General features: G+C 38.4%; 1 protein-coding gene and 1 pseudogene across 3 annotated transcripts in view; both read left to right on the top strand.

Annotated features, from left to right (window-relative positions):
* The window catches only part of Tab3 (TGF-beta activated kinase 1 (MAP3K7) binding protein 3), a 59857-nt gene extending 49886 nt beyond the window's left edge, over positions 1-9971 (top strand). For 2 of the 3 annotated variants that reach the window (XM_048449770.3, XM_048449768.3), the window contains exons 9-10: positions 2935-3057; positions 6064-9971. In XM_048449770.3, coding sequence (XP_048305727.1) covers positions 2935-3057; positions 6064-6212 — 272 coding nt within the window. In that variant the 3' untranslated portion in view covers positions 6213-9971. The remainder of the gene's footprint in view (positions 1-2934; positions 3058-6063) is intronic. The other variant, XM_048449773.3, reaches the window with a different exon arrangement.
* A 10985-nt stretch (positions 9972-20956) lies between these two features.
* Positions 20957-23365, top strand: LOC125410268 (vesicle transport through interaction with t-SNAREs homolog 1B pseudogene; annotated as a pseudogene).
* The last annotated feature ends 2827 nt before the right edge of the window (positions 23366-26192 follow it).

The following is a 26192-nucleotide window of genomic DNA, read 5'->3' as shown; positions in this document are numbered from 1 at the left end:
ATCTCTTACAGCTAGCCTAGCTGATGAACTATAATTAAATGGCTCAATGGCTGTCAGAGAAGAAATGACCAAAACTCCAGGAGTCCACCACATTTTTAAAACTTAATTTCTTGAATAGTATCATCTCCAAGGAGCTAGATACAAAGCCATACATAGCTTCCGTGTGCAAAGACAATGAACTGTTGTTGTTGTACTAGGGATGAGGTCAGGTGTCAGGGGTAAGAAGATCCTCAGAACTGAACCTCTTCGGCACTCGATTGTTAAGTACCTTGAAGGAAATTTGATGTTTGTTTTTGATGGTGGAATTTTATAACAAATGAAATAGAGAAAAGCAAAAAAAAAATCAGTAAACGTCAAGGTAGACTGAGCTACAAAGAGAAAAAATGCAAGATACTACAATTAGAAATATAAAAAGGGTTAGCCATTAAAAATGGTAATGAGGAAATGTGATTAATATCTTCAGTCCAATAAACTCTGCAACCTAGATAAACTATAAAAGGCCTAATTTTCAAAATTAACAGGTGAAATAGAAAATATTAATAATAATTATATACATATTAAGTAAAACTGATCCATTGTTTAAAAAATTGCCGCACAAACATAACTTTAGAACTACAGTTTGCTAGTGAGTGAGTTCTTTCAAACATTTAAAAAGGGTAAAAAAAACAATGTTAAACATATTTTTTAAAAAATAAGAAAAGGAAAGACTGCTTTCTTGTTGTTTCCTAAACCTTCAACATGAATTGTACCCCCAACCCTGTACATTCTCCAGCAAAGTAGTGTATTTGTTCAAATTGATGGACCTATGACCACATTCTATCCAAACCCAATTTATCCTAGAGTTCATTGTTGGGTTTCATATTTTTTGTTTTGTTTTCTGAGACAGGGTTTCTTTGTATAGCACTGGCTATCCTGGGACTGACTCTATAGATCTATAGAACTAGATCTATAGGTGTACCCGCCTCCGTCTCCTAAGTGCTGAGTGCCATCACTACTGGGCAGATTTAATCTTTTCAAATGAATATAGCAGAGCCTGATTCCAAAACCTTACTCATAAAGATGTTATATAACCATTCCTACAAAAGAACAGATTACAAATACATGAAAAGGGCTCTGCTCCATGGCTCATTTAGTGCAAGTGAAATTCATCAGCTCTGTTGGATAATTTATATGGTTGGAATGGGTTTTATTTTTAACAATTTCTTAAATGTTTATAAAATACCCAATTATTACATATGCAAACACATACATACACACATGTAGGATCCTACAAAGATATAACTTCTATCCCAAGGGATTTATACTCTTCGTGTAAAGTTCTCTCTATCCTTATGAATAAATTTCTATTTTAAAATTTGGTTGAGATATGGTTGGTGAGAATTTAAAATGTTACTATTATTTGCCAAATAATTTTAAGCCTTTAATCACAGATTTATGAAAAACTTTCCAGTTTTTGAAATGAAGTCAGCGTTTTTTTTTTTCTGTGAAGCACTTTTTTCCTTTTGAAGATGGATTTATCATAAACTATATGCTAGCTATTAGGTTTATAGATGTGCAGCGCCACACCCAACATCATTTCTCTAAAAGTACTTCTAAAGTTAGTGTAGGTTGGCTTGCAGTACCATTCAATTAAAAGCAAAACACTAAACTGCTAATAATTAGATATATGCTGGAATTCTAAGTAGACTCTGTAAGATTACCTCTGTAACGATGGTGCTAGAGAGAGAGTTAGGGGACAGAAGAAAAGGGCCAACAGAAACCTTTTTGGAGTGGCATCTACCGTTACGTGACACAAGTGTTCAGGTAACTCAGCAAATCTCCCTTTACACTCATTGCAATAATAATAATAATAATAATAATAATAATAATAATAATATAATAATAATAATAATAATAATAAGAAGAAGAAGCATGGTTGTCATAGGACCTGAGCCAGTGGCCTAGCTGTCTGCATTCAGATCTAATCTGTATACCATAGAGAGGTGATCTGCTCAGATACTGGCCTGTGCATTTTCCAGGATGTTTGTGTGAATCGGTGAGATGAAGGCATGTGATGTTGTAAAAGGGCTTTCCAAATCGAACACAGAGCTCACCATTTTCTTTGCAGCCTAAGGAAACAGTTACTATTTTACCCTGCTAATAGAGTTCCAGCTTTTAGTGCATAAGTACCATTCTTAGAATTCTGAAGCAGTACTGAGGGGTTGCATATGGGATCAGGAGTGATTAGAAAATGCGAATTCTTTCATTTGCTCTTAAAGGCAAATAATATATAGTGTGCTAGTTGTTATTTTTAATGAAAGGGTTGTTTACTAATAACCTGTAAATTCATAACATAGAGGATGATCATTCTAACATAAAATTGAGATCCCTGAAATGAGTTGGGAGCCCATGTTCGTCACTATATAGTATTATTTTGAATTGCTTCCATTTTCCAAGAAGTAGTATTTTCTATGTATCCCAGTCTGGTCTTTGCCTCCTAAATGCTGAGATTACAAGAATTACAAGAATGTACTACCACCACCATTGCCATTGTCATTTTTTCATCTTTTGAGACAGATTCCCATATAACTCAGGCATAGTTATGCCTTGTATGCATAGTTTTATTTTATTCAATACTTTTTCACTGAATGGTTTAATCAAAGGATCACTAAAATATAATTTGCTTTTCATGTTTCCATTTAGTTGCTCTCACTGAGTCTTTAACTACATTGTTTCCATTATGACTTATTACTTGGGACCTGTGTCCTGCATAGCTCATAAAGAAGTGTTATATTTAGCATTTAACCTCAGACGCAATTGAAAGGTAATGTGAAGCAATAGGAAAGGTAAATCCCCTCAGCTGAGTGGGTAGCAGGAGCAGTCCTTATGAACGCATTTACTCTTGCTGAAGAATGATTTCCTCCCCTCTCAGTAACTTTGCTTTTTCTTATGCAGACTCCTCAGACCCCTGCACAATTGAGAGAAAAGCCCGAAGAATTAGTGTGACTTCCAAAGTGCAGGCAGATGTCCATGAATCCCAAGCAGCAGCTGCAGATGGTTTGTACCCGTGTCTCTGGAGTATGTTAACCTATAAAAATTATCGTAACTAGAACATGCCTTTAGATTTATCTTCGAAAATTAGTCCAAATGCATAATATTAAATGTTATAGTAGATCCCTGGTGTTTGCTAAAAATGGTTTTAAAAGATACTTTTATTAATTTATGCATCCTTTATATGTACATCTCAATTTGTGCTGGCCACATTTTACATATTCAGTAGCCACATATGGACACCTTATTGGACAGGCCAGCTCTCTAGCAATAGTACATAGAAAGCAAGACAAAATCATTTTCAAATGAGTTGCAAGTTCTGGGTGTGATAAGATTCTCACACAAGGGGCTGGAGAGATGGCTCAGTGGTTAAGAGCACTCTTCCAGAGGTCCTGAGTTCAATTCCCAGCAACCACATGGTGGCTCACATCCATCTGTAATGAGATCTGGTGCCCTCCTCTGTCATGTGGACATACATGGAGGCAGAATGTTATATACATAATAAATAAATCTTTTAAAAAAATTCTCACACAAATGTCAAATGCTTCTTCAGCTTCGTATGTTTTCATGCCATTGAAAGCAGGTCTTTAAAAATAGTGGTATATGTTTGTATTGGAATACTTACATATTCCATAAGATATATGCCAAATCACCTTTAATTTGCAAATGAAAAGGTAACATCATAAGAAACAAGATGAATGAATGAAAAGTACTTGTTGTGTTTTTTCCTTTATCATTAAGATATGTCAGAAAACCTTTTTTTATTTATCATCAAAACACTTCCTATTTACTTTTTTTTTGGTTTCTTGAAATAGGGTTTCTCAGTGTAACAACCCTGGCTTTTCCGGGAGCTAGCTCATGTAGACCAGGCTGGCCTCAAACTCAAAGAGATCCGCCTACCTCTGCCTTCCGAGTGCTGGGATTAAAGGTGTTTGCCACCACCACCTGACTTCTGTGTACTATTTTAATTGCATGCTTTTGAGCAATTTGTCTTCTTATTATAAATACTATACAAGCAATATTGATGAAAATGTTTGTGAGGCCTTTCCATTTTTATGAAAATAGACTATTATATAATTCAAAACCTACTTGAGCTCTTTATACAGTTTGTAGTGTGTGCTTTCCAGATGCTTTCATTTGTGTCCTGTGTGCTCCCTGCTGTCCTCTTTAGTTCTCATTTGTGCATAAATTATTTTTAATAAATATTTTCTACAAGGTAGTCTACAAACTGCTTTTAAATATGCCATAAAGATGATTGATTGTTCATGTAAATCAAATTAAGCATTATAGAATACTATTTCTATTTCAAATGAGTTGTATAGTTTCTTAGCACCAAAAAAATGTATTGTTCAGTTACCTCATAGTCATTCATGATTTCAGTGAAGTCAGCATGATACTGAACAGGTAAAATAGACGGACTTTATGAGGTTCAAGGAGGCCTTTTCTTTGTGTACATAGGTTTGAAAGCTGGTTTCAAAGGCTACGTTTAGGAGTAGTATAAAAAGAATATAATAACTAAGGATTTAAGTTGTTAGCCTTTTTTACTCCATGCTCCATGATATTCGTGGTATTACAGTGTCACTTGTCCTAAGGGTAAAATTGTGAATTTTAGAGCCTGTCTATAAACAACTCTATGGCAGTGACTTATTCATAGCTAAAGGTGGCACTGGAACATCCCCCAAAAGTGTGGTCACAGGAATAGGTTGAAGAGCCCAGTGAATTTATTCTCACAAAAGATCACTTTTCTGAGTAAAGCTTAGAGACTCCTCATAGGACAAAGTTCAGGGTTTAGACCTGTTTATTTGACCTCATAGAGTCATAGAAGATAGGTAATTTGATAAACTAGAAGTTACCTAGTTGGTTTTCAGTCAGAAATAGGCTTAGCCCAAAACAACTGCCAAAGCCTGACCTTTCTAAATGGATATTAAGTATTACCTTAGATCTTAGTTTCATTGCCACTTAATAGGAAGGGTTTCCAGTGTTCTCTCCGTGTGTTCTCTGAGCCTCCTTACCTTGCCATCAATTCCTAGGGCTAATCCATCAGCTCTGTGGCTTTCTATCCAGTGACCCTCCTTCTCAATAGGGATTCTTCCAACAAGGCTGAATTACCAAATGAACTCTAGAAGCACAGACCTTTTGAATGTAAGGCCAGAGAAATTAAGACTTAAAAGAATACAAGTTTCAAGTTTTTATGAAATCCTGAAGATCAACCTAAAGTTGTTTACATTAGATATTGCCAGATGTAGATACTTTTCAAAAATATATATGAATAACTTTTTTTGGCAAAGAGGAACAATTCTGAGAATAAAAGAATCATGTAGCCGGGTGGTGGTGGTATACACCTTTAATTCTGGCACTCAGAAAGCAGAGACAGGCTGATCTCTGTGAGTTCCAGGGCAGGCTCCAAAGATGCAGAGACACCCTGTCTCATCAAAACAAAAAGACAAAGAATCATGTCTAGAGAATGAATTTTAGTTTTATAAATTGCTGTAAAGTCTTATTCTCTTCACTATTCTGGGAACAACTGTGTTAGGAATTTTATTAGCCATTGATGAAGCATTAGTATAAAACACATGTACATTCCTAGAACCAAGTGTCTCATGGAATAAAGTATCTATTTTGTCAGCCGTTTACTATTCTATGGCAGTACTTGCAGACAGGAAGGTCATAGAGAATACAGAATTTACTGAATATGCTGTCAAATGGTTCTCACGGATTTTTCATTCAGTTGGAACACAACTTAATTAGTGGGTAACAAACTACAAAGGGTGTCTATTCTGGGCTTCTCCATATCCTTGTCTTAGGTCACAAAAATGAGTGTGTTTAGAACAAAGTGGAACCTGTATCATCCAGCTTCTGTGCAGTTATGGTTTTCCAGTAGTATGGTTGCTAATTAGCTTATACACTGGGTAAGGTAGAAAGTTCTTCCCTTTGTTTCTGTGGTATTTTGTCATTTCAGTTTTGGTCAGTTTGGGTAATGCTTGGATAAACAATTTGATCTAGCTCCATTTCTCTTGAATCTCATTTCCTCAGAACATATAATTGGCTGCAAACAGAGTCCTCGGATGCAACCCCGAGATGAAGATTATGAAGGGGCTCCATGGAATTGTGACAGCTGTACCTTTCTCAACCACCCTGCCCTGAATCGCTGTGAGCAGTGTGAGATGCCGCGGTACACTTGAGTTGAGAAGAACTGAAACTTTGAGCACTTCACTGAAAGAGAAGGAGCCTCAGGATGGTGTTCATCTGCCCAGCCTTTTCATTTCATGGTTGCACAGGGGGAGGAGGAGGAATGACAGACACTGTGGCCACTGGGCTCACAAAAAGGAAAACTGGGGAGGTCTTTCTTTTTTCCTTTCTTAACTCCTTAGAGAGTGAGAGGTAGAAGGAGATACTTGAAACTGGGAAAGGATTCAGTCCTGAAAGAATGTACACAGAGAAATTAAGGGCTTCTGTGGAATCGCAATTGTTAAAGTTACTGCTGAATGGCTCTTTCTTTCTAAAGGTGAACTTTGAATTATGGTAGGACATGTTACAGTTTATGCAGACAAACTGTGAATTCCAGAGCAGACTTACTTGGTCACAGCTCTCTGGAAACCAAGGCTCCCTGTGCCTCTTCCTGCTGCTTCCTGTGAAGAGATGGACAGGAAAAAGCACCCGGGATATGCTTTATTTTCTTTTTGCAAAATAATGACTTTATTTGCAATTGCTGCTTTTTTCAGGGGTAATTTCAAACACACATTCATACGCAAACAGGATACTTCAAAATGTGATTTGTAGTAGTCAGGAATAGGCATATCATGCCCTTTGTGAGGACGTACAATCAGAGGTAGTAATATCTCTTTTGCTTGAACAATGGGTCATCAAGCTGCATCGACACTGGTAACTAAGACCTACTTGTGCCACGTAAGTTACTGTATACTTTTCTTGGGTTATTGGTTTTCAAAGTAATGAAGTATGGTTTTAGAAAATGACATTCTCAAAAAAACCATGCTTTGCCAGTAGCACGGTGAATGTATGCCAAATGCAAGTCCATTCCAAAACCCATTTGGAAATCCTGAGCTCAGCTGTGGTTCTTAAATGCTCGCAGTATATAGGGTCCCCCACTTCTAGTTTGTGATGAATACATGATGTTTACAGCACAAAAATACTTTGTACCATAGTCTAATGTAGCTGAAAAAAATCAGTATGAGCTATTTATTTGCACATGTGTTAACCAGCCAGTGAGAGAAAAATTGAAGTTGGACAACATCATAAAGTTACATTATTTGTGTCATAAGAGAAGGCTACTCACAAAATATGATTGGGCTGGGGATGCAGCTCAGTGGTCGTTCACTAACCTAGCAAATACAAGGTGCTCTAGGTTTGAAAAGACAAAGAAAAGATACTATCAAAGAATGTTGTATACAGGGGACTTTGACCATTTTTTTTAAGCTGAATGGCTAGATCATACTGAATTCTGATAGTTCATGGAATACTAAAGCACTACTTAGGAGACAGAATGCAGACGTGAATACACTGAAGAAAATAATAAGTCAGGCCACTTGCTGTGATGTATCATGAGAAAATTAATAATATTATATTTAAATAAGTTCTCTGCCTTAAATTTCCTTCTTGGCTCAGAATTGAATTTTGGAATCTCCCCATTTTGGTGAACATAGACAGCAATAAAGTTGGTAGTTCTCCATCCTGAAGAATTTTACCTGAGGAAATACCAGGTCCACCACCCCCTTCTGTATACACAGTCACTTTGTACTATCACTGTATTCTAATTTAGCATTAATCTCTGGCAGACCTGGAAAAATAAGCTGCACTCAACAGCGTAATGAAACCAAAGGCATAACTCATTGTAGTTTTCTATTAGAACCATAATTTTACACACTGCATACAGCCTTCATATGTGGAGAATGCCCCCAAAATACATCCATTTGTCTCACAAAGAGCATGATTATATAATTACTAGTAAATATCTCTCATGCAACTGTGGCAAACTGTGAAAATAATAATGGTGAAAAAGCAGACAGGCTCAAACTCATGGACTAGGAAAGGATGAAAGGCTTGTAACATGGGTCTCTCGTCGATCCCCAATACCAGTCTAGCTGTCCTACTGTTCTTTAAGGTGCCCTTGCCGTTGTATGGTTTCTTGTCTCCCTTAGTGATGGACAACTGCACTTGCTGTTACCACACAAGTTAAGGGGAACACATATACTACTTGATATTCTTCCTAAAGGATGGACAAGTATTCATAGTGAGATGCTGAAATACCAACAGTTAGTGTGGCACTTGTTAGTTGAAAATGAAAGTAGCATGTGTGAAAAGTCTGATGCTTTATTAAAACCATGTAGATGATATTTAAACTATTGCATGAAAATACACCAAGGCCATTAAGCTGTTAACATACAGTAGTAGATGCATGGTTTCAGTCCTTTGATGATATTATCTAGTCAGTCATTTCTTTCACCTGATAGAAAAAAATGAGGCAACATTTGATTTGCTTGCTGTAGAAGGTGGGTATGAGACGTCAGAAGGACTGTAAGAAAGTTTTGTACATGTTTTAGTTGTTCGCAAGTTTCATATGTCCACATAGTCTGCATTCAGTACCTAAAACTGAACAAAATGACGACACTGATTATTTTGAAACATTTAACTGTGTTCCATGAATAGACTGCTCCTTACCTGTGACCAGTTTGATTAAGAATTCATTAACCCTTCCAGGTGCTTTTTTTCCCCAGAATGTTCTCCTGGTCAGGTTGGTTTGTGGAAGTGGGTGGAATATAGTGGTAAAGTAGAACTTGGGTGGTACCTGGCGCTGAAGTGCCCATGTCCTTTGGATCAGTTGTCGCACTCTTGTTTCGTAACTAGTTTAATGTATCTGGTAACACAACCCTGACTCTACATTTTACATTATTTCACTGGTTTAGTAAACTGGGTTTTTAGAAATCACGTTTGCCATTGTGTTAAAAGAATATTGCCCCCATAAATTTTGGAGTTTTTCAAGTTTAAAGTGAAAATAGAGCCAGAAACCTCTAAGCATTGTGAAATGTTTTGGATTGATACTGATCTAGTTTGGAAGAAAGCAGAGGCAAGGGATATTAAAGAAATGTGTTGTATAAATATGTAGTTTTAGAGCAGATTAATAATGGTGGAGGAAAGTGTTGCTAATTTGTTTATTTCCCAGGAAGAAATGGGAAGTGTGATATGCAGTTTAATTTTTAAGGAGCTGGTCTCAATTTTAGTACTTTCTAATTATAAAAGAAATCAATGTTTCCTTAAATTTTGTCATTGGTTTGTCACACTTATCTAAGGGTTTATATCCAACTCTCTGTGACAACTCAATTTTATATAGTCTTTTAAAAAAAAGTAATGTTTATGTATTTCTGACAGTATGAAGAGAAAGAATATGAGGCATAGAAGAACTGTCTTTTAGAAATATCAGTGATGTATCCTGAAATGTGAAGATGTCCCTTTAAGATTACAAATTGAATTCTTTTAATATTGTACCATTGTTAGACCTTGAATGAATCCATGTTGCAGTGTGTGTCTGTGTATCTCTAGAGAAAAGGAAGTGACAATTGAAATGTTTCTTTTAAAACTCAGAATCGAGCACTGTCTGTGTTGCACCACTACTGTATCTTTTTTGAAAGAATTAACAGTATTTCCCTCTTGTGAAAGTTAATTCTGATGATGTTTTACATTCACCAGATTTGTTTCTGTATTATTTGCATCCCCAAATATTTAATTCAAGTAGAATTGTGCATGGCTTGAGCATTCAGACATAACAGAATGAGTCAATTTTAGTTTGTAAAGCCATGAAAAGTTGCTTTGAGACTGAATAATAGTTCTGAGTTCTTATGTATAACAACATTCATTGTCCATGTTTCTTTCCCTACTGTAAAAGAATTGATCATTTTCTTCATTAAAGCAGCAAGAAGTTAATTAAATCTTGTACATACCATGTCTCTTAGATTTCTGTGTATGCTGTGAAGGACATTATTTTGAGAAAAAATTTGTACAAAGGCATATTAAAAGGCTATGCATGCACCGTACCTCCAAGCAGTACATCTTCAGAAAGTCAAAGATTCCTGCAAAATAAATTAATAAACTAAAAACAAGCTCTACATTCTGCATCTTTTCTGTGAACTAGTACGATTCTAAACACTCGTATTTCTGCATTGCAGAGCTAATTGACACATTTCCCATATTTTAGGGCGTGTAGTGACATTAGGCTTACGGTGAATATCATTAGAAACCCATTAACTCTCACTTGAATGTTTAGTCAGCACGGATAAATAGGTTTTATAGAAAGGTTGGGAAATGTTAGAAACAAATGCTTCATTCCATTCAGTATTATTTACAAAAGAATGAGTAGTTTGCTTTTTTAAAGTATCATTTACAGCTAGTTTTTCAAAGGTAAAAGAATCACTAGGCCCTAACACATTTGCCTGAAATCTGCCGAACTTTTCCACCTGCAGAGAAATTGCCACAGATGGATTATAACCTTAACTTTAGGAATCTTTGCTTGTCTAATGTAAGAAATTTGTAAACATAAACAGTTGTGTCTCTGATACCACGTACTCATAGGTCACCTGCCAAAATTATATATAAGCAGTCTTCATCTTTGTCATTACTCTTGGATTATTTTGAAAATTTTCAGTATCGGTATTTGTAAATACACTAAGTTAAGCACCTTGTGCTCGCGGCATCTTAAATATTGAATATTCTATGTTGAGTTCTCCTAATAGGCAGAAGAGTTCTAAAGTAAGCTTTCCTAAATTAAAATATAAACAGAACACTTGAAATACATAGTTCATATCTTTTTACACACACAAATGAATTTGAATGTTCTTCCTCTCCTGTTGGAAGCCATTTATTAAGAATGTGTTCCTAAGGACACTCACCATTAGTTAGGCTATACACATCCTACAGGTTAGGAATAGGGAGAACATGGTATGTCATCCCTAAAGAGGCTAAGGCAAGAGGATTATGAGTTCAAGGCAGCCTGGGGTAGAATAGTGAAATGCACCCTCAGGGAAGCATATTAATACTTTCTTCCATCTTCGACATTCCAGGCTGTCTTTTAAATAACTTACTCTGAAAGAGTTCTTTCAAATATTTGTTAACTGCACTGGTAGTTTTCTGTGGTGCACATTCATGTTAACATTTGTGAGAAGTATGTTACCCATATTGTGATTTGTCTTCAACTACTGCCCAGGACCTAGAGATGTAGCTCAATAGTTGGACACACATACCATCATCACAACACCATCACCAAAAAAGAAAATGAGATTCTGACCATCTTAATTTCCATACAGAAGGCTATGGGATAGTCGGGGGGACAGTGTTTGTGTTGGGGGCTACACAGTGTTTGTTTCTCAACTGCAGTTCCCCTCCAGAAAGGCTCCACTAGACTCCCCTGTTCATGTGGCGTTGTCCGGGTAATGTTTTGTGGTGAATAGTTCAAAGATAGTATATCTAATAAACTGGTTATGGAGAATCATGCCTGCATTTAGAGAGACTGAAGCAGGACGATCACTATGAGTTTAAGACCCCAAATCTTGAACATGCTAAACAGGCATTCCTTTGCTGAGCTACACACCCAACCTGTGAATAAAAGTTCTGCATGTTTCAGAGTCTCAGAAACTCCTTGTGTCTCTTGTCCTGCCTTCTGAACATTGGTAGGTAAACTTGACAAATATGTATTTCAACAGGTGTGATGAAGTCTAGTTTGTGGACTTGGGAACAGAGTGCGCTACTTGTCACCTTTTACAAGTTAGTGTATTTTAACTTTGTTGTGCATTTCTTTCTGGTTTCTAGGCAGTTTTCAGGTAATGTCATCCCCTTGACAGGGCGAATGTGACAGAACTGCCGCACTGAACTCAGAGCAACTGCCGCTGCCTGTACAAGATCATTGCCATCAGCATCCCAGTGCAGAGGGGGGAGGGACTCACAAGCTCCCACCATTAGCTGGCCAGTTAATGTGGCTCGACGATAGGGGGAGTGAGAGTCAATTTTCTTTTAAGTATATGGTCTCTATATAAGTTAACCATCCTCCAAGGATGGTCCTACACACATGCGTATGTAGTCCGCATCAATGGTGTGTGTGGAGAAAGGGTGGCATGAAGTTGGGAAAGCGGTGGGAAGGTGGATGTGGAAGGACAGGATAGAAGGCAAATGTGAGGCGTGTATATGATGACAGTACTGAAAAGCAGCTTTACTCTCCTTCCCCCTCCCCAGCACCACCACACAGGATGTTGAACACCTGCATAAAATCTAGGAACTACTAATGTAATGTATGCTTTGTTTGTCTCCCTCCTGGTCGTTCTGCTCCTTCCTCTCCCTGTCTTCCCCTCTCCATCTCTCCTCCCTTCCCTCCCATCTCTTTTGTCACTCTGCTCCTCCTCCCCACCCACTATCAACTACCGGTGAGTCTGGAGCCACACAGATGGCGAGACTGTCATTTAATAAAAAAGTATGAGATTTAAAAATTACATTTCAAGTCCAGGGGTTTGAAAGACATCGGGTAGGTAAAGAACCTGAGCTTAGGCGTCATAATCTTCCTGACAAATCTGCCTTTTACGCTGGATGTGGTTCAGGACCACCTGGATGAATTTCCTTTCTAAAAACTATATAGAATTATTAAATGATATTACATATTGTTTTCTATATTTTAACATGTGAATGATATTTTTCATGATATTTATGCAACTCATTTTTCCCATCAACATTTTAATCAGGAAGTTTATACATACAGATATACTTAGATACTCTAGTTTTTCAAATTGCCAATTGAATATAGGATTCAATTGTGTGACTATCAGAAACTTTCCATTCCTTTGTTTCAGTTCTTCAATAAAGAAAAACAGTAGTGTGTGAAAGAAAGCCGAAAAACCTAAAATATATTTATGAAATTCTCAAAAGTATTAAAGTATTATAAGAAAAGAACTGATGGTTGGCCATGGTGTCTCAACTTGTTATCTCAACACCCAGAAGAGGATCTTAAGTTTGTAACCAGGCTTGTCTACAGACCAAGAAACCTTGCCTCAAAGAAAGCACAACTCAAAAAGCTGTCCATATTGGTACGCAGGCATGGTATGGTTAATTTATGTCTCTATCATATTAATAGTATATATAATAAGCTGGGCATGGAAGATCATGCTTATAATGCCATCACTCGGGAGGCTGAGGGAGAACCAAGATTTCAAGGTCAGCCTATGAATATCAAGAACCTTTCTCTGAAAAAAAAGGCCTTCCTAACATCCTAACATTTATAGCCATTTCTAAGTGCTGTCCCCCAGTTTTTTTTTTTTAAATCAGTAGTAGTAGCATAGTAGTAGTATAGTATAGTCTGATGGGATTGTGGATGATTCAGGAAATAAATACTTCAAGATATTGGGGAAGAGAAACAGACAGCACTTTGCTTTATACTCTATTTGACAGCAAATCAAATGAACATCCATGGCCAAAAAGATGGATTTCAAGATCATGATTTCACTTTTTCTCCCCAAATTCCCTATTATAATAAAAACATTTTTTATGGTTGGACATAGGGGATCAGAAATGGCAGGAGGCAGATGGGGCTATATTGAGGACATTAGCTGCCTGTGTCAGACAGGGCTCATGAGCAACCCAACTCTGAGCAGCGAGCCAATGAAATGACTTGAGAACTGGACAAGAAGTAGATTGCAGCGTTTGTTTTCTGGCTCATTTGGCACCAGCGCTCACAAAAGAAGGGGGGCACTTAGGAAAACTTGGTTCTCAGCTTGCTGAGGGCCATAAGGCACCAGGTAATTGCAAACTGCCACCATGAACGTAGAAAACATGTATGGCTGGCTTGAGTATTCCAGGGAGGGCTGTTTTAACTAATAAATTGTGAAAACACTCCCTATCTTTGTGGCTTATTGAGAGACAGAAAAAACAAAAACACTTGGCACTTAGCAAAACAGTGAATTTCCCAAGCGTTCAAATATACCAAATAATTTGCAACTAAAAAATAGAACTATCGAAAAAGGTAACACTGTTTTCATTTTTGTTAGACTGTAAAGGTTCCAACCAGTGTGAGCTACGTGGCATTTGTAATATTCTTTTCTTCGATGAGACAGTGTCTCGTGCAGACCACACTGTCCTCAAACTTACTATGGCGCCGAAGACGGCCTTGAACACTTGGTCCTCTTCCTTTAGACTCTCCGATGCTGAAACTACAGGTGCTCACCTCATTCCACTTGTGCAATTCTGGGTGTGGGGACCCCAGCTCTCCTTCCATGCTAGGCAAGCACTCTTCCACTGAACTGCATTCTTAGCACTTGGAAAGACTGGTGAAGTTAGCAAATGAGGGAAGGGGCCAGGGGAAACAAGGAACAAAACTTTCTATAAAGATCATAATTCCAAACAACTTGAATCAATATTGTATTTCTCAAAAAAGGAAAAGTCAGATCAGGAAAGGCTGCATTCAAATAAAAATAAAAGTGATTTTTTTTTACTAACCTGTACAATGCAAGCACAAAAGAAGTGAATCAAAGAAGAAACAAAACCAGAGGAAATGGATAAAAAGATAAAGAGCTGACATACAAGAAACAAAATTGTAGGATGGGGGAGATTGCTCAGTGGGTAAAGTGGGGGCATATTTTGGATGCCCAGGAACTATGTAAGAAGCCTTGTATGGCAGTACGCAACTGTAACCCCATCTCTAGTGGATGGAAACAAGCAAATACTGGGAGACTTAGCCAAACAGTCTAACTGAAATGGTTACCAGGCACTATGAGAGGCACTGTCTCAAAAACTAAGCTGGAGAGCAATTAAGGAAGGCATCCTGACTTCAACCTCTGTCCTCCATGGGTTTCCATGTGCAACACACACACACACACACACACACACACACACACACACACACACATACATATAAACACACACAGAAGCATGGGCATACACACATGACATGTAGGCAATTCTATTACAGGAAATTAATAAGGAGTACCAGAGGGAACAAAGCAACATACAATAGAGAAACTCAAACAGTCATCCCTCAAATAAGGACTCAGTCAATGAAAGAATGCATATATGACAGTGGTCTAATAAAATAATGGAACAGCTGAAAAATTGCTATTGCTTTATGATGTGATAAGCATTATCATAGCACAATACATTTTCACATGTTTGTGGTGACAGTAAATGTAAACAAATCGTGGGACTGCTCCTATAAAATGTATAATGCACGCAGTTACTTACAGTTCCCCCTTGATAATAAAGCCCTGTGTTACTGATCCACTATTTACTAAGCTATATTTTGAATTATTATTTTTGCACGTTCTCCAACTTACAAAAATGTGTTTAAAGTAGCAATCTGTATTACTCCTTCTGTGTCTTCATTCATAATATTTAATGCATTTCTTGATTGTCTCAGACTTTGGGCTTGTATTCTCTATCCCATTTACAATAATGAAGTTTTTGAAACATTTCTTAGACTATATCCCCTTCTGTAAGAGATGCATGACTATCTAAGAAAACTGGGGGCATGAAGGCTGAATATACATTTTCCACAAACCTAGGTAACAAAAGTGACACCAGAAGTCTTCCTAACTTGTAAAATACTCAAACTCACCCCTCAGATTTTGACATTAAAAATAGACTAAATTGTGAATATTATGAACATTTTTGGTTAATCATCATGCCTTGTATTTCATAACTATTTTAAGTTTTTCTTCTGATTATAATTTCATCATTTCCCCCTTCCATTTCCTGTATTGAAACTCTCCCATATAATCCTCCTTGTTCTCTCAAACTCATGGCCTCTTTTTTTCATTGCTTCTTGTTACATACATATGTCTGTTTGTGTGAGTATGTACATGGGTATATACATACTCAGTCTGTATAGTGTTGCTTGTATGTATGCTTTCAGGGAGCAATTATTTTTAAAATTTCCATTGATTACCAAAAGCAATAAAGAACAACTCAGTTTCTGAAACAGAATTATATAAGCCCCCCCCCTTTTATTGTAAGGCATCAAATGTAAAAGCTACTAAAAGTAAATAAACCTACCACCAAAAACCTACAGAGCTCTTAAGAATGCTTGATTCAAACACAGAGTAAAAGAAACAAAAATTATTTCATTCAGGCAACTCTACAAAGAAGATTTTATAACAAAAACATCATCTCAAACAACGAAGAGAATTTTCTACCGTCAGAAAACAGGGTGTAACAAGAGCACCATGTCATAGAGTTAGCTCAGAGACTTCAACTGCTGCACTATTCCTAGATACATAGAAACTCTCCACAGCAGGGAAGTAAATATCTTAATTAAGGGAGTCATGTTAGGGTTTGCTAGGGACTTGTCTCTAGAAGGGTTCCCAGGTACAAGGAGAGGTCCCCAGATCGTTCCCTGGGCAGCAGAGGAGAGGGTGCCTGAACTGGCCTTGACCCATAGCCACACTGATGAATATCTTGCATATCTTCGTCTGGTGATAGATGGAGATAGAGACAGAGACCCTCATTGGAGCACTGGACTGGGCTCCCAAGGTCCAAATGAGGAGCAGAAGGAGGGAGAACATGAGGGAAGTCAGGATCACGAGGGGTGCGTCCACCCACTGAGACAGTGGGACTGATCTAATGGGAGCTCACCAAGGCCAGCTGGACTGGGAGTGTTGGAGCATGTGATCAAAATGGACACTCTGAATGTGGCTGGCCATGAAGGCTGACTGAGAAGCCAAGGACAATGGCACTGGATTTTTATTCTACTGCATGAACTGACTTTGTGGGAGCTTGGTTTGTTTGGATGCTCACCTTTATAGACCTGGATGGAGGGGGGAGGACCTTGGACTTCCCACGGGGCAGGGAACCCTGACTGTTCTTAAGGCTAGAGAGGGAGGGGGAGGTGGAGAGGGGGAGGGAAAAGGGAGGCGTGGAGGAGGTGGAAATGTTTAATAAATAATAATAATAATAAATTATAGAAATATATATGTAAAAAAAGAAACTCTCCACATGTGGCATAAATAACTAATTCAGAACGCTAGGTGGTGTCTCTCGGGAGAGACACATTCCCAGCAGAAGATATCTCTGCAAATTATGAGGTGGTAATGGGAAAAATCACAGCTCTACTGTATGGTGAGCAACCGCTGTATAATGTCCAGAGTCAAGAATCTTCACAGGCTGGAGAGTGCCACATGAGAAAAGCAAGTGTCTGGCTGGCTTGGGGCTTACTAGGTAGCCAGACTGGTTTCAAACTCACAATCCTCTTGCCTCACTCTCTCAACTATTTTCTTTGACTATATAGTAGTGAGATGGCAGGATGATATGGTAGTTATATTTTTAATCTACCATGACTCTACTTACATTTTACCAACAATGTGCAGGGCTTTCCTTTTTTCCGCACTCCCTAACATCAATAAAAAAAAAAAAAGATGGCTGCCTTCATCACTGCCATTCAACATGACACAGGAAGTGCCAGCTAAAACAGCTGTGAAATAAAATGTACCTCTATTGGAAAAGGAGTAAAACTAACTTGGAGCAGGTGCAAGAGGACAGAGTAAGCTGCTCCAGCAACTGGTTTCCCACAGAAAAACCCACGTCAACAGCTGAAAGTACCTAGCTATCATCCCCAGAGCTAAGAAAATCTGTAGTACCCACTCTCTTATACTGTAATAAGGAAAGCTCAGGGAAGGAGACAGAAAGCAAAGACATCCACGGTACCCTTGCCCCCACTCCAAGCTGTATCAAGTACTGAGAGATGTCTCCTGTTTGGAGGAGGAGCAGGGATTAAGTCTGTCCCTTAGGCAGGAAAACCACTACCAGACCTTCTGTGGTGAAACTGCATCTGAGACCATCCACGGGGATCTAGGATCCTCTGGAGTGTCCTTACATAGTCAAGGGCCTTTTACCTTCCACCCTCTCCTCAAGATCAGGCAGTAGGACAGGGAATAAGAATCTGCTGCCAAATAAGGCAGAAGAGTGACCTCAGGAATTTGCCTTAGAGCTGAGAGACGGGTCTTCTGCAGAGTCCCAGCAACAGGCTAAGCCCAAACATATGTAATTGTAGCAGGATGGCCTCTTGTTTTAGCAGGCGTCACTGCCAGAGTCATTGCTTGGACAATCATTTGGAGTGCCACAGATGATGAGGGTGGCGACAACGCACTATGTAGAAGCCTGGGGTTGTTACCAGCAAGATGAGGCCTGGGCATAGGCCAAGGGCTACAGATGAGGTATCTGGGCCTGTCCTGGACTGAGGTGTAGGCCGACAGAGACGAACTAGCCACTTTAGGTACTCTTTCTAGCCCTTCTGACTGCAGATTTGGAATTAATCCTTGACTTGCTGTTCCCTCTGGTGTTGCAACAATAACACAAAGACAGCTGATAGGAGGGGAACTTGGTCGTAGGGCGCCATCTAGTGCTGAAAAGGAAACGTCCAGCTACTCAGAAAATGAACTGAAGGCTTGGATTTTCTAGGACAGAAAAAAAGCCTTGTTACAAACATTAGAATAAATAATGATTTGTTCTTTGTGCAGATGGTAGTGCATGTCAATAAGCAGTAAGCTTTCAGAAACTCAGTGTCAATTATGTACAAAATAAGGCACCAGAAGCTGATCACATAATGACCAATATCTGCACAATCAAAATAGCTCTTTAAGGAAACTCAATGGAAGGGGGAGGGAGGAAATTTGTCATGGTGGTCCATTTTTTATTAAAATATAATTACATCATTTTCTTTCCTCTCTCTCAAACCCTCCCATATCCCTTCCCTCCAACTCTTTCCACACACCCCTTACTCCTTCTGGTCTCTCCTTTATTATTGATGGGTACACACACACACACACACACACTGAAACACACACACACGCTTACATAGAAATACTAGTCTGATAAATGGACATAGTATTGAACTGACTTGTTATAAGAGTAGCTAAACCATTGGGTCTAATGCATTTCTTAACCCTCATCAGAGAAGCTTCTATTTGTAGAGGGTGGTGACTAACACCAGATTAACCAGAGATTCACAACTGGCCAAGGCACATAGAATAAGAGTACAGAATGCGCAGCTTGAAATGCAATGTCTGTTTTGCATACTTTCCTTTAAAACCTCAGGGATTGTTGTGGAAGGTGGTTTGCAGAGAAACTGTAAGTGGTGAATGACTACAAGAGACAGTGTTAGAACTCACAGTGACAGCATACACAAGATTCGATCAAGTGCAAGCAAGACAAAATTTCAGCATGGAGAGGGGAGGTAAGCATGAAGTTCCAGCCCTAGCTGAGGAAGTATTGTCAATTTATAGATGCGGAGAGAGGGAGAGTCCATCTTCTCTGAGAAAATACCTCCTTGGTAGAACAACCACTCTCCAGTTGAAGGTCACTTAACTGAGAATACGATTGGTACAATTTGGACTTGGTGGATTTAACAAACAAAAACAGGACACAAATTTCGGGTCGGTAAGAAAGGGGGTTGGATCTGGTAGGAGTTGAGGGAGGGGAGGAATACGATCAAAGCACATCATATGACATTCTCAAAGAACTAAATTTTTAATGACAACATTGAAGATGAATCTTTAACTTTATGGTATACAATTCTAAGTATCTATAATTATGTGTTTACTACACCCTTGTTGTCAGTAGCAAAGATTTTTGATCAGCTCTCTAATAGTGGACAAATATAGAGATATTATGATACAGATACATATACAATGGAATATTACTCAGCTGTGATAAGAAGGAAATCCTACTTTGTATGACCCATAGTACATGCTACCTCGTATATACAGAATCTTAAAGAGTTTAGACGTGGAGTGCTTACATATTATGCACAAGATCCTGGTTGGATTTGCAGTTCCAAAAGGAAAAAATGTCAAATGCTAACACTAGCAGACAGTAGTGTGGTCATTATCAGTGCTCAGAAAATGAGGAAACAGAACTGATGGTTCGAAGGTGCAAAGCATCAAGAGATGTGCTACAAAGGTTTAATATTCAGCATGGACTTTATAGGTCACAATTCTCTTAGAAACATAAAATTTAAGAGATGGGAAGCCTTTGGACGAGATGAATATATGGATGACCTTGATGCTAATGATTGTTTTACAAGTGCATATTCACTCCCAATCTCGCATCAACATTAAGTATATGTATCTTTTTATGTAGCAATCACTTGTCACTAAAGTGGCTTACAAAGTAAAACACCAGAAAACTAAGTTCTGGAGGCCACTGTAACAAGGAAAACAGGTAAGATACCTGCATATCTTCATGTATCCCTCAGCTCCTCCAAATACAGCCTCCCCTCAGTCTCATTTGAAGCTCTGTAGCAGACCTTTGGCTGTGACCTCTTCTCACTCTCTGCCCCCATTACTAGGGGCTAAGCAGATCCTGACAGAACACTCTCATGTGACCCCCCTCAGCTCCCTAAGCCAATCCCCATTGCTATACCCAGAAACGCATTTTACCTGGAACACCCAGTGGCCACACTTATCAGGACACCAGAAAAATTCCCCACCAGGTAACACACAGCCACCACACTGCTGTGGGAGCACATTCTGCTCCTTCAGCCAATAGCATTTAAGATACCAGCCCACTTGGGTGTGGTCTCTTATACTATAACTGCAACTGTAAAACTGTAAAACGTATGCTCACTCTCTTTCTTCCGGCTCTCACTTCCAGCTGCTAGACTCTGTTTCTACTCATGCAGAGGTCTGTTGTCTAGGACAGTGATCTGTAAGTTTTCCCTTAAATAAATAGACCTTTATTATTCATAATTATGAACTGCTGTGGCATTATTTTGTGACTTCTGCCTTCACCTGGCACCCAACCATTTGGTTTTAGAACCCTTGACACTGACGGCACACCACCGGGCTCGGAGCGCACCTGCGCACCTGGGTTGGTGTGAGTCATCCCTTAGCCCACTTCAGCTGCAGCCTGTGTGTAGAGCCAGCAGTTCATTTGGATATAGAATTCTCACACAATGGCCTTTCCTGATATAGATTGGCCACCATTCTTTCTATTTTCTCATTACATACCTCTGAGCAGCTTCAAGTCCGTGTGCACACTCCCTGGTGCCTGTGCCCCACCACAGCGCATTGCCCAAACTCAGACCGGACACAGGCTTTCCCAGGTGCCTCTGTTATATTGTTATTCCTGTGCTTGTGCGGCCACTGACCAATCAGGGCCCACCATGGAGTACACAGTCTGTGATTTCTATTACATAACTATTTTTAATCTGAGCATATCTTTCAGAATTTCACTCCAAAATCAGATTCAGACCAGCCACACGACTCCAAGAGAGCCATTAATCCACGCTGGATTTGTTTTGTAGGTGGCCCATGACGCCTACTGGCAGGTAATAATTATTGCACCTACTCCAGCTCAAACTCAATCATAGGTAAGATCCATAGTTAGAAATATAAATTATAAATTTATAATTTAAAAGGGCAATATGTCAGACAACCTAACCGTTTAAGGTTTTAGTAGACTCTTTACTTACACCATGGAAGTACAAGACTTACATGATTTTCCTCCTACATCACTATTTTTGATTCTGGGGATTAGTCTTGTCCTCAATATTTTTTTTCTTAAAATTATGGTTTGATAATAGGGCTAAGAATGAGACTCTTTTAGAAATGGTACAGTCTTTACAGACTGATACCAGGATTCTCAAAAAAGAGGTCAGAACTCTGAAGAGTCTTTACAGACTGATACCAGGATTCTCAAAAAAGAGGTCAGAACTCTGAAGAAGGATATGAACAATTTAACTAACAAAACTCAGTCAATGGATGTACTTTTAGAAATGGTACAGACTGATAGTGATTTATTAAAAGAAAAATTCAGCTCTCTGGAGAAGGATACAGCCAATTTGGTTCATAATACCTATGTCACCAATGACAGTGAGTGCTGAAACATTATTTAAGAGGATTCGTACTGTTGAAATTATTAATAAGACTCTGTCGAAGGGGTATGACAGATTGACTGATAGAATGTCTCTCCAGGAAGTTAATATGCATGCTATGAAGATTATGTCCAAGAATGAGACATTATCTCTACTGGATAGACTTCATACTTTGGAATCCTCAATGAGGGTATCAGAACAGAACACTGGACAGGAGATCCCAACTTTACAAAAGGCAATGGTAAATAGATTTGAATTTGATGACCAGGGACAAAAAGTACAAAGACAAAATTTAGCCTCATCAGTATGTAAAAACCTCTGGGATAACTTCCCCAGAGTTTTGCCTGCTTTTCCAGTAATAACATCAGAAAGAGTATCTGACCCCAAGTACCCAGAGATTGTCAAAGAATATTCATGGGAGCCCATACATATGGCTGATCTAAAGGACATTAAACAAACAATTGTAGCTTATGGACTACATTCATCCTTTGTAAGGAAATTGGTCAAAACCCTGGGTTTCCAGTAACAAAGCAACGCCACATGACTAGACTCAGTTAGTTTCAGCAGTCCTAGAAAATGGACTTCAGTTGCATTGGAGGTGCTATTTTAAGGAAGAAGCTATAATTTTAGAGCAACAGGAAAAAGCAAAAGGACTTGAGATTTCCATAGATCAAATTCTAGGCAAGGGACACTGATCCTCAGGATCATGATGATGGCTTCGGGACCAAGCATCTGATCACTGAGGAGGGAGTGGGCCCTGCACCTGGAGTCTCAGAGGTTGATGCTTATGTGCAGCTTGCACCGTGGTCACCTCCACCGCCTCCTCCAAGCATTACAAAAAAACTGCACGAGATCTTCCATGACTTTCTGGAAGACCTACGAGGAGTGCCTGAGCGGCGGCTGGGGACTACAGGAACCGAAGAGAAGAAGCTGGTCAGAGATTTTGATGAAAAGCAACAGGAAGCAAATGAATCATTGACAGAAATAGAGGAAGAACTACGGTATGCACCCCTAACTTTCTGTAATCCCATTATGTCTAAAGTTAGAAACTACCAGGACCTTGCTAAACTCCATCATGAGATAAGAAGCACACCTTTCACAGTCATACCTGAAGGCTGAGGAGATGTGAAGTACGGTGTGTATGCCTTAGAGAATGAGCATTTGAAGTAGCTACAGTCTCAAAGAGCTTTGCTTCTACAAGGCACAGAAAGCCTGAAACAGGCTACCCAAAGCATTGAGTGTTCTCATCAGAATGCTACAAAAACTGACCAGATTGGTACAGAAATCATAGAAGAGTTGGGGGAAGACCAAGAACAGGTGGAACATACCAAGAATAGACTGGTAAACACAAATGAAAACTTGAGCAAAAGCCAAAAGATTCTCTTCTCAATGTCCAGAAAAGTGACAACCAACAAGCTGCTGCTTTCCATTATCATCTTACTGGAGCTAGTCATCCTGGTAGGTCTTGTGTACTACAAATACTTTTGACACCATTGTACTTTCTGGAGGGAAGGGATTGTGGACCAGAATCTTGACTCTGAATGAACAGTGTTAAGCATATATATTGCTGCTGTGGGCTAACAGTTCAAGAATGCATTGTGTAGCCAGACTATGGGAGGGAGGGCAGTGGAAAACCACATAAATGTGAAGAAGCAACAAGACCAGGATGATATACTAAGATAATAAATGCTGTTTATGACTCCTTCAAAGAAAGAAAGAAAGGAAGGAAGGAAGGAAGGAAGGAAGGAAGAAAGAAAGAAAGAAAGAAAGAAAGAAAGAAAGGCTTCCTGACTCAGCTTTAGCTGCAAAACCTTGCAGTTCTTTTAAGAGGTCCTTCCATGAAACACTTAAATGGTGTTGATGAAAAGCTAACTGTATGCAAACACAGCTCCAGCCAGTACCTCTGCCATGAGGCTAGACTCTCAGAAATAAAGCTAAGGAATGGGCTGGATTCAGCTGTCAAAGCCACAGCTTTAATCCTAACCGTATCACTTAGCAAATTAAAGACTCATGTGGTCAGAAAAAGAGAGATACAGTAAAAATAGTTTCAGAGAAAAAAATCCTCTAAATAATTTACAGTGTATTTAAAAATATATGTAGGCTTGGGGGATAAAAAGAAGGATAAAGTTCTTAAAAGAAGAAAAGAAAAATAATAATAGATCGTATACTAGGACACAAAGAAATTCTTAACAAATATAGGACATTTAAATAATTCTTATGTTCTATCTTGCCATAATGGAAAAAACTGTAAACCATTAGCAACAGAGCATACAGAATATACATAAACTCCTGGATATTGAACAACACCCTATTGATGAGTGGCGCTTTGAAGAAATCAAGAAGAAAATAAAAATCATTTCTATAAATCAAATTAAAATGAAAATACAACATAAAAACCTATAGGATAATTGCAATCAGCCTTATTAGGAAAGTTTATATTTGTAAATATCTTTATATTTTAAAAAAACAAAGATGAGGGGTAAGAGGTAGATCAAAAAGAGTGTAGAAGATTACAGTAAACAGAATGGGTTATACACATGTATGAAAATGTCAGAGAATAAAATTAGTAAAACATAATTTAAAAAAACAGAGTAATGTCAAATAAACAAGCTAACAGTGCTTCTTAGGGTTTTGGAAAAGTGAGAAAAAAAGATGCACCCCAAATCAAATAAGTAGATGAAAAAAGTTAATTAAGATAAGCAGAGAAATTAATGGAATCAGACAACAATAACAACAACAAAAACAAACCAACCAACAAATAAACAAGAAGTAAGGAATCAATAAAAATAAAAGTTGATTCTCTGAAAAGAGGAACAAGACAAGGTTGATAAACTCTTAGTCAAACTAAGCAAACACATAGAAAGAAGATCTGAATTAAGAAAATTAAAGATAAAAGGGAAGTTATCAATGAAATTTAGAAAAATCATTAAGATAAACTTTAAAAGTTCCTATTCCAGGCTTAAATGTGTCTGCTATCAAGCCTAACAACTTAAGTTTTTAGGTCCAGAACCCATGTGGGTAGAAAAGAATAAACTTTCACAAGTTGTCTCTGATTTCCATGTCTGTGTCATGGTACTTACACAGTTCTGTGTTTTTCTCTACAACTATTTTTGTCTGGCTCTCTCCCTCTCTTTCTCCCTCTCTCTCTCTCAATAAATGTAAGAATTTTAAAATTAATACTCTGCTAAATTTTAAACCCAAGTGCCTGAGAATGTAGTTCATTTGGTACTGATTACCTAGCATACATCAAGTCCTGGATTTCATCCCCCACATTACAAATGATCTAGATGTGGTGGCAGTCACTAATAATTCCAGCACTTGGGAGATAAAAGTAGGGGGATCAGAAGCTCGTGCTGTGTTTGAGGCCATCCTGAACTATGATATATATAGTAATAATGGTAATAGTAATAATAGCAAATAAATAAAAGGAATTTACAGTTAGATACAATACAACCAAAGTTAAACCAACATACAACAATTCAAATATCTATAACAAACCATGAGAAATAAGGGGTAATAAAAACATTTTCCCCTAGTTGTTCCTAGGCAAGCAACATCCTCTTCTCAGAGGTGAGGTTATGGTCCATCTGAAGAGACTACAGCTAATGGGGGTTCTCTGATTTGGGTGAATTCTAGCTTGGTTCTAAACTGCTACAAATCCAATCCTTTGTCTGGACCTATTTTCATTTTTCTTGTGAACCAGTGAATTAAATTATGGCAGATTGTGTTGGTTGACTAGCTAATTACCATGCATAATGTTCTACTTTGCCTATCTTCCTATACAGGTTTTTGTTGGTTTGAATGAAAATAGCTTCCACAGACAAAGAGGGAGTGCCCCTATTAGGAGGTATGGCCTTAACAGAATAGGCTGTGACCTTGCTGGAGGGAATATGTCACTGGATGTGGGCTTTGAGGTTTTAGTTGCCTAAGCCAGGCCCAGTGTCACTCTCTGTTATCAAACATTTCTCTCACAACCACCCAGTCTCAAATAACCAACAAAGAGGCCTAATAGTCTTTTTAAAGGCTTGGGTGATAGCTTAGGTTTGTTACTAGTTAATTATTACACTTAAATTAACTGATAATTTTTAATCTATGTTTAGCCACGCGGCTTGATACCTTTACTTAGTGTGACACACTCATCTTGTTTCCCTGCATTTGCCATCAACTCTCTGACTCTGCCCTTCCTCTTCCCAGAATTCTCCATCAAGCTGTCTTGGCCAGTCTCTTTCTGCTTGGCTATCAGCCAATCAACTTTATTATTAACAATGAGCATAATCCACAGCAACTCTACCTTCGCTGCCTGCCAGTTCAGATG

The sequence above is a fragment of the Myodes glareolus genome, chromosome X (genome assembly GCF_982192425.1).
Source record: "Myodes glareolus chromosome X, mMyoGla1.1, whole genome shotgun sequence".
Classification (NCBI taxonomy): Eukaryota; Metazoa; Chordata; class Mammalia; order Rodentia; family Cricetidae; genus Myodes; species Myodes glareolus.
This window is presented reverse-complemented; position numbering and strand designations above follow the sequence as displayed.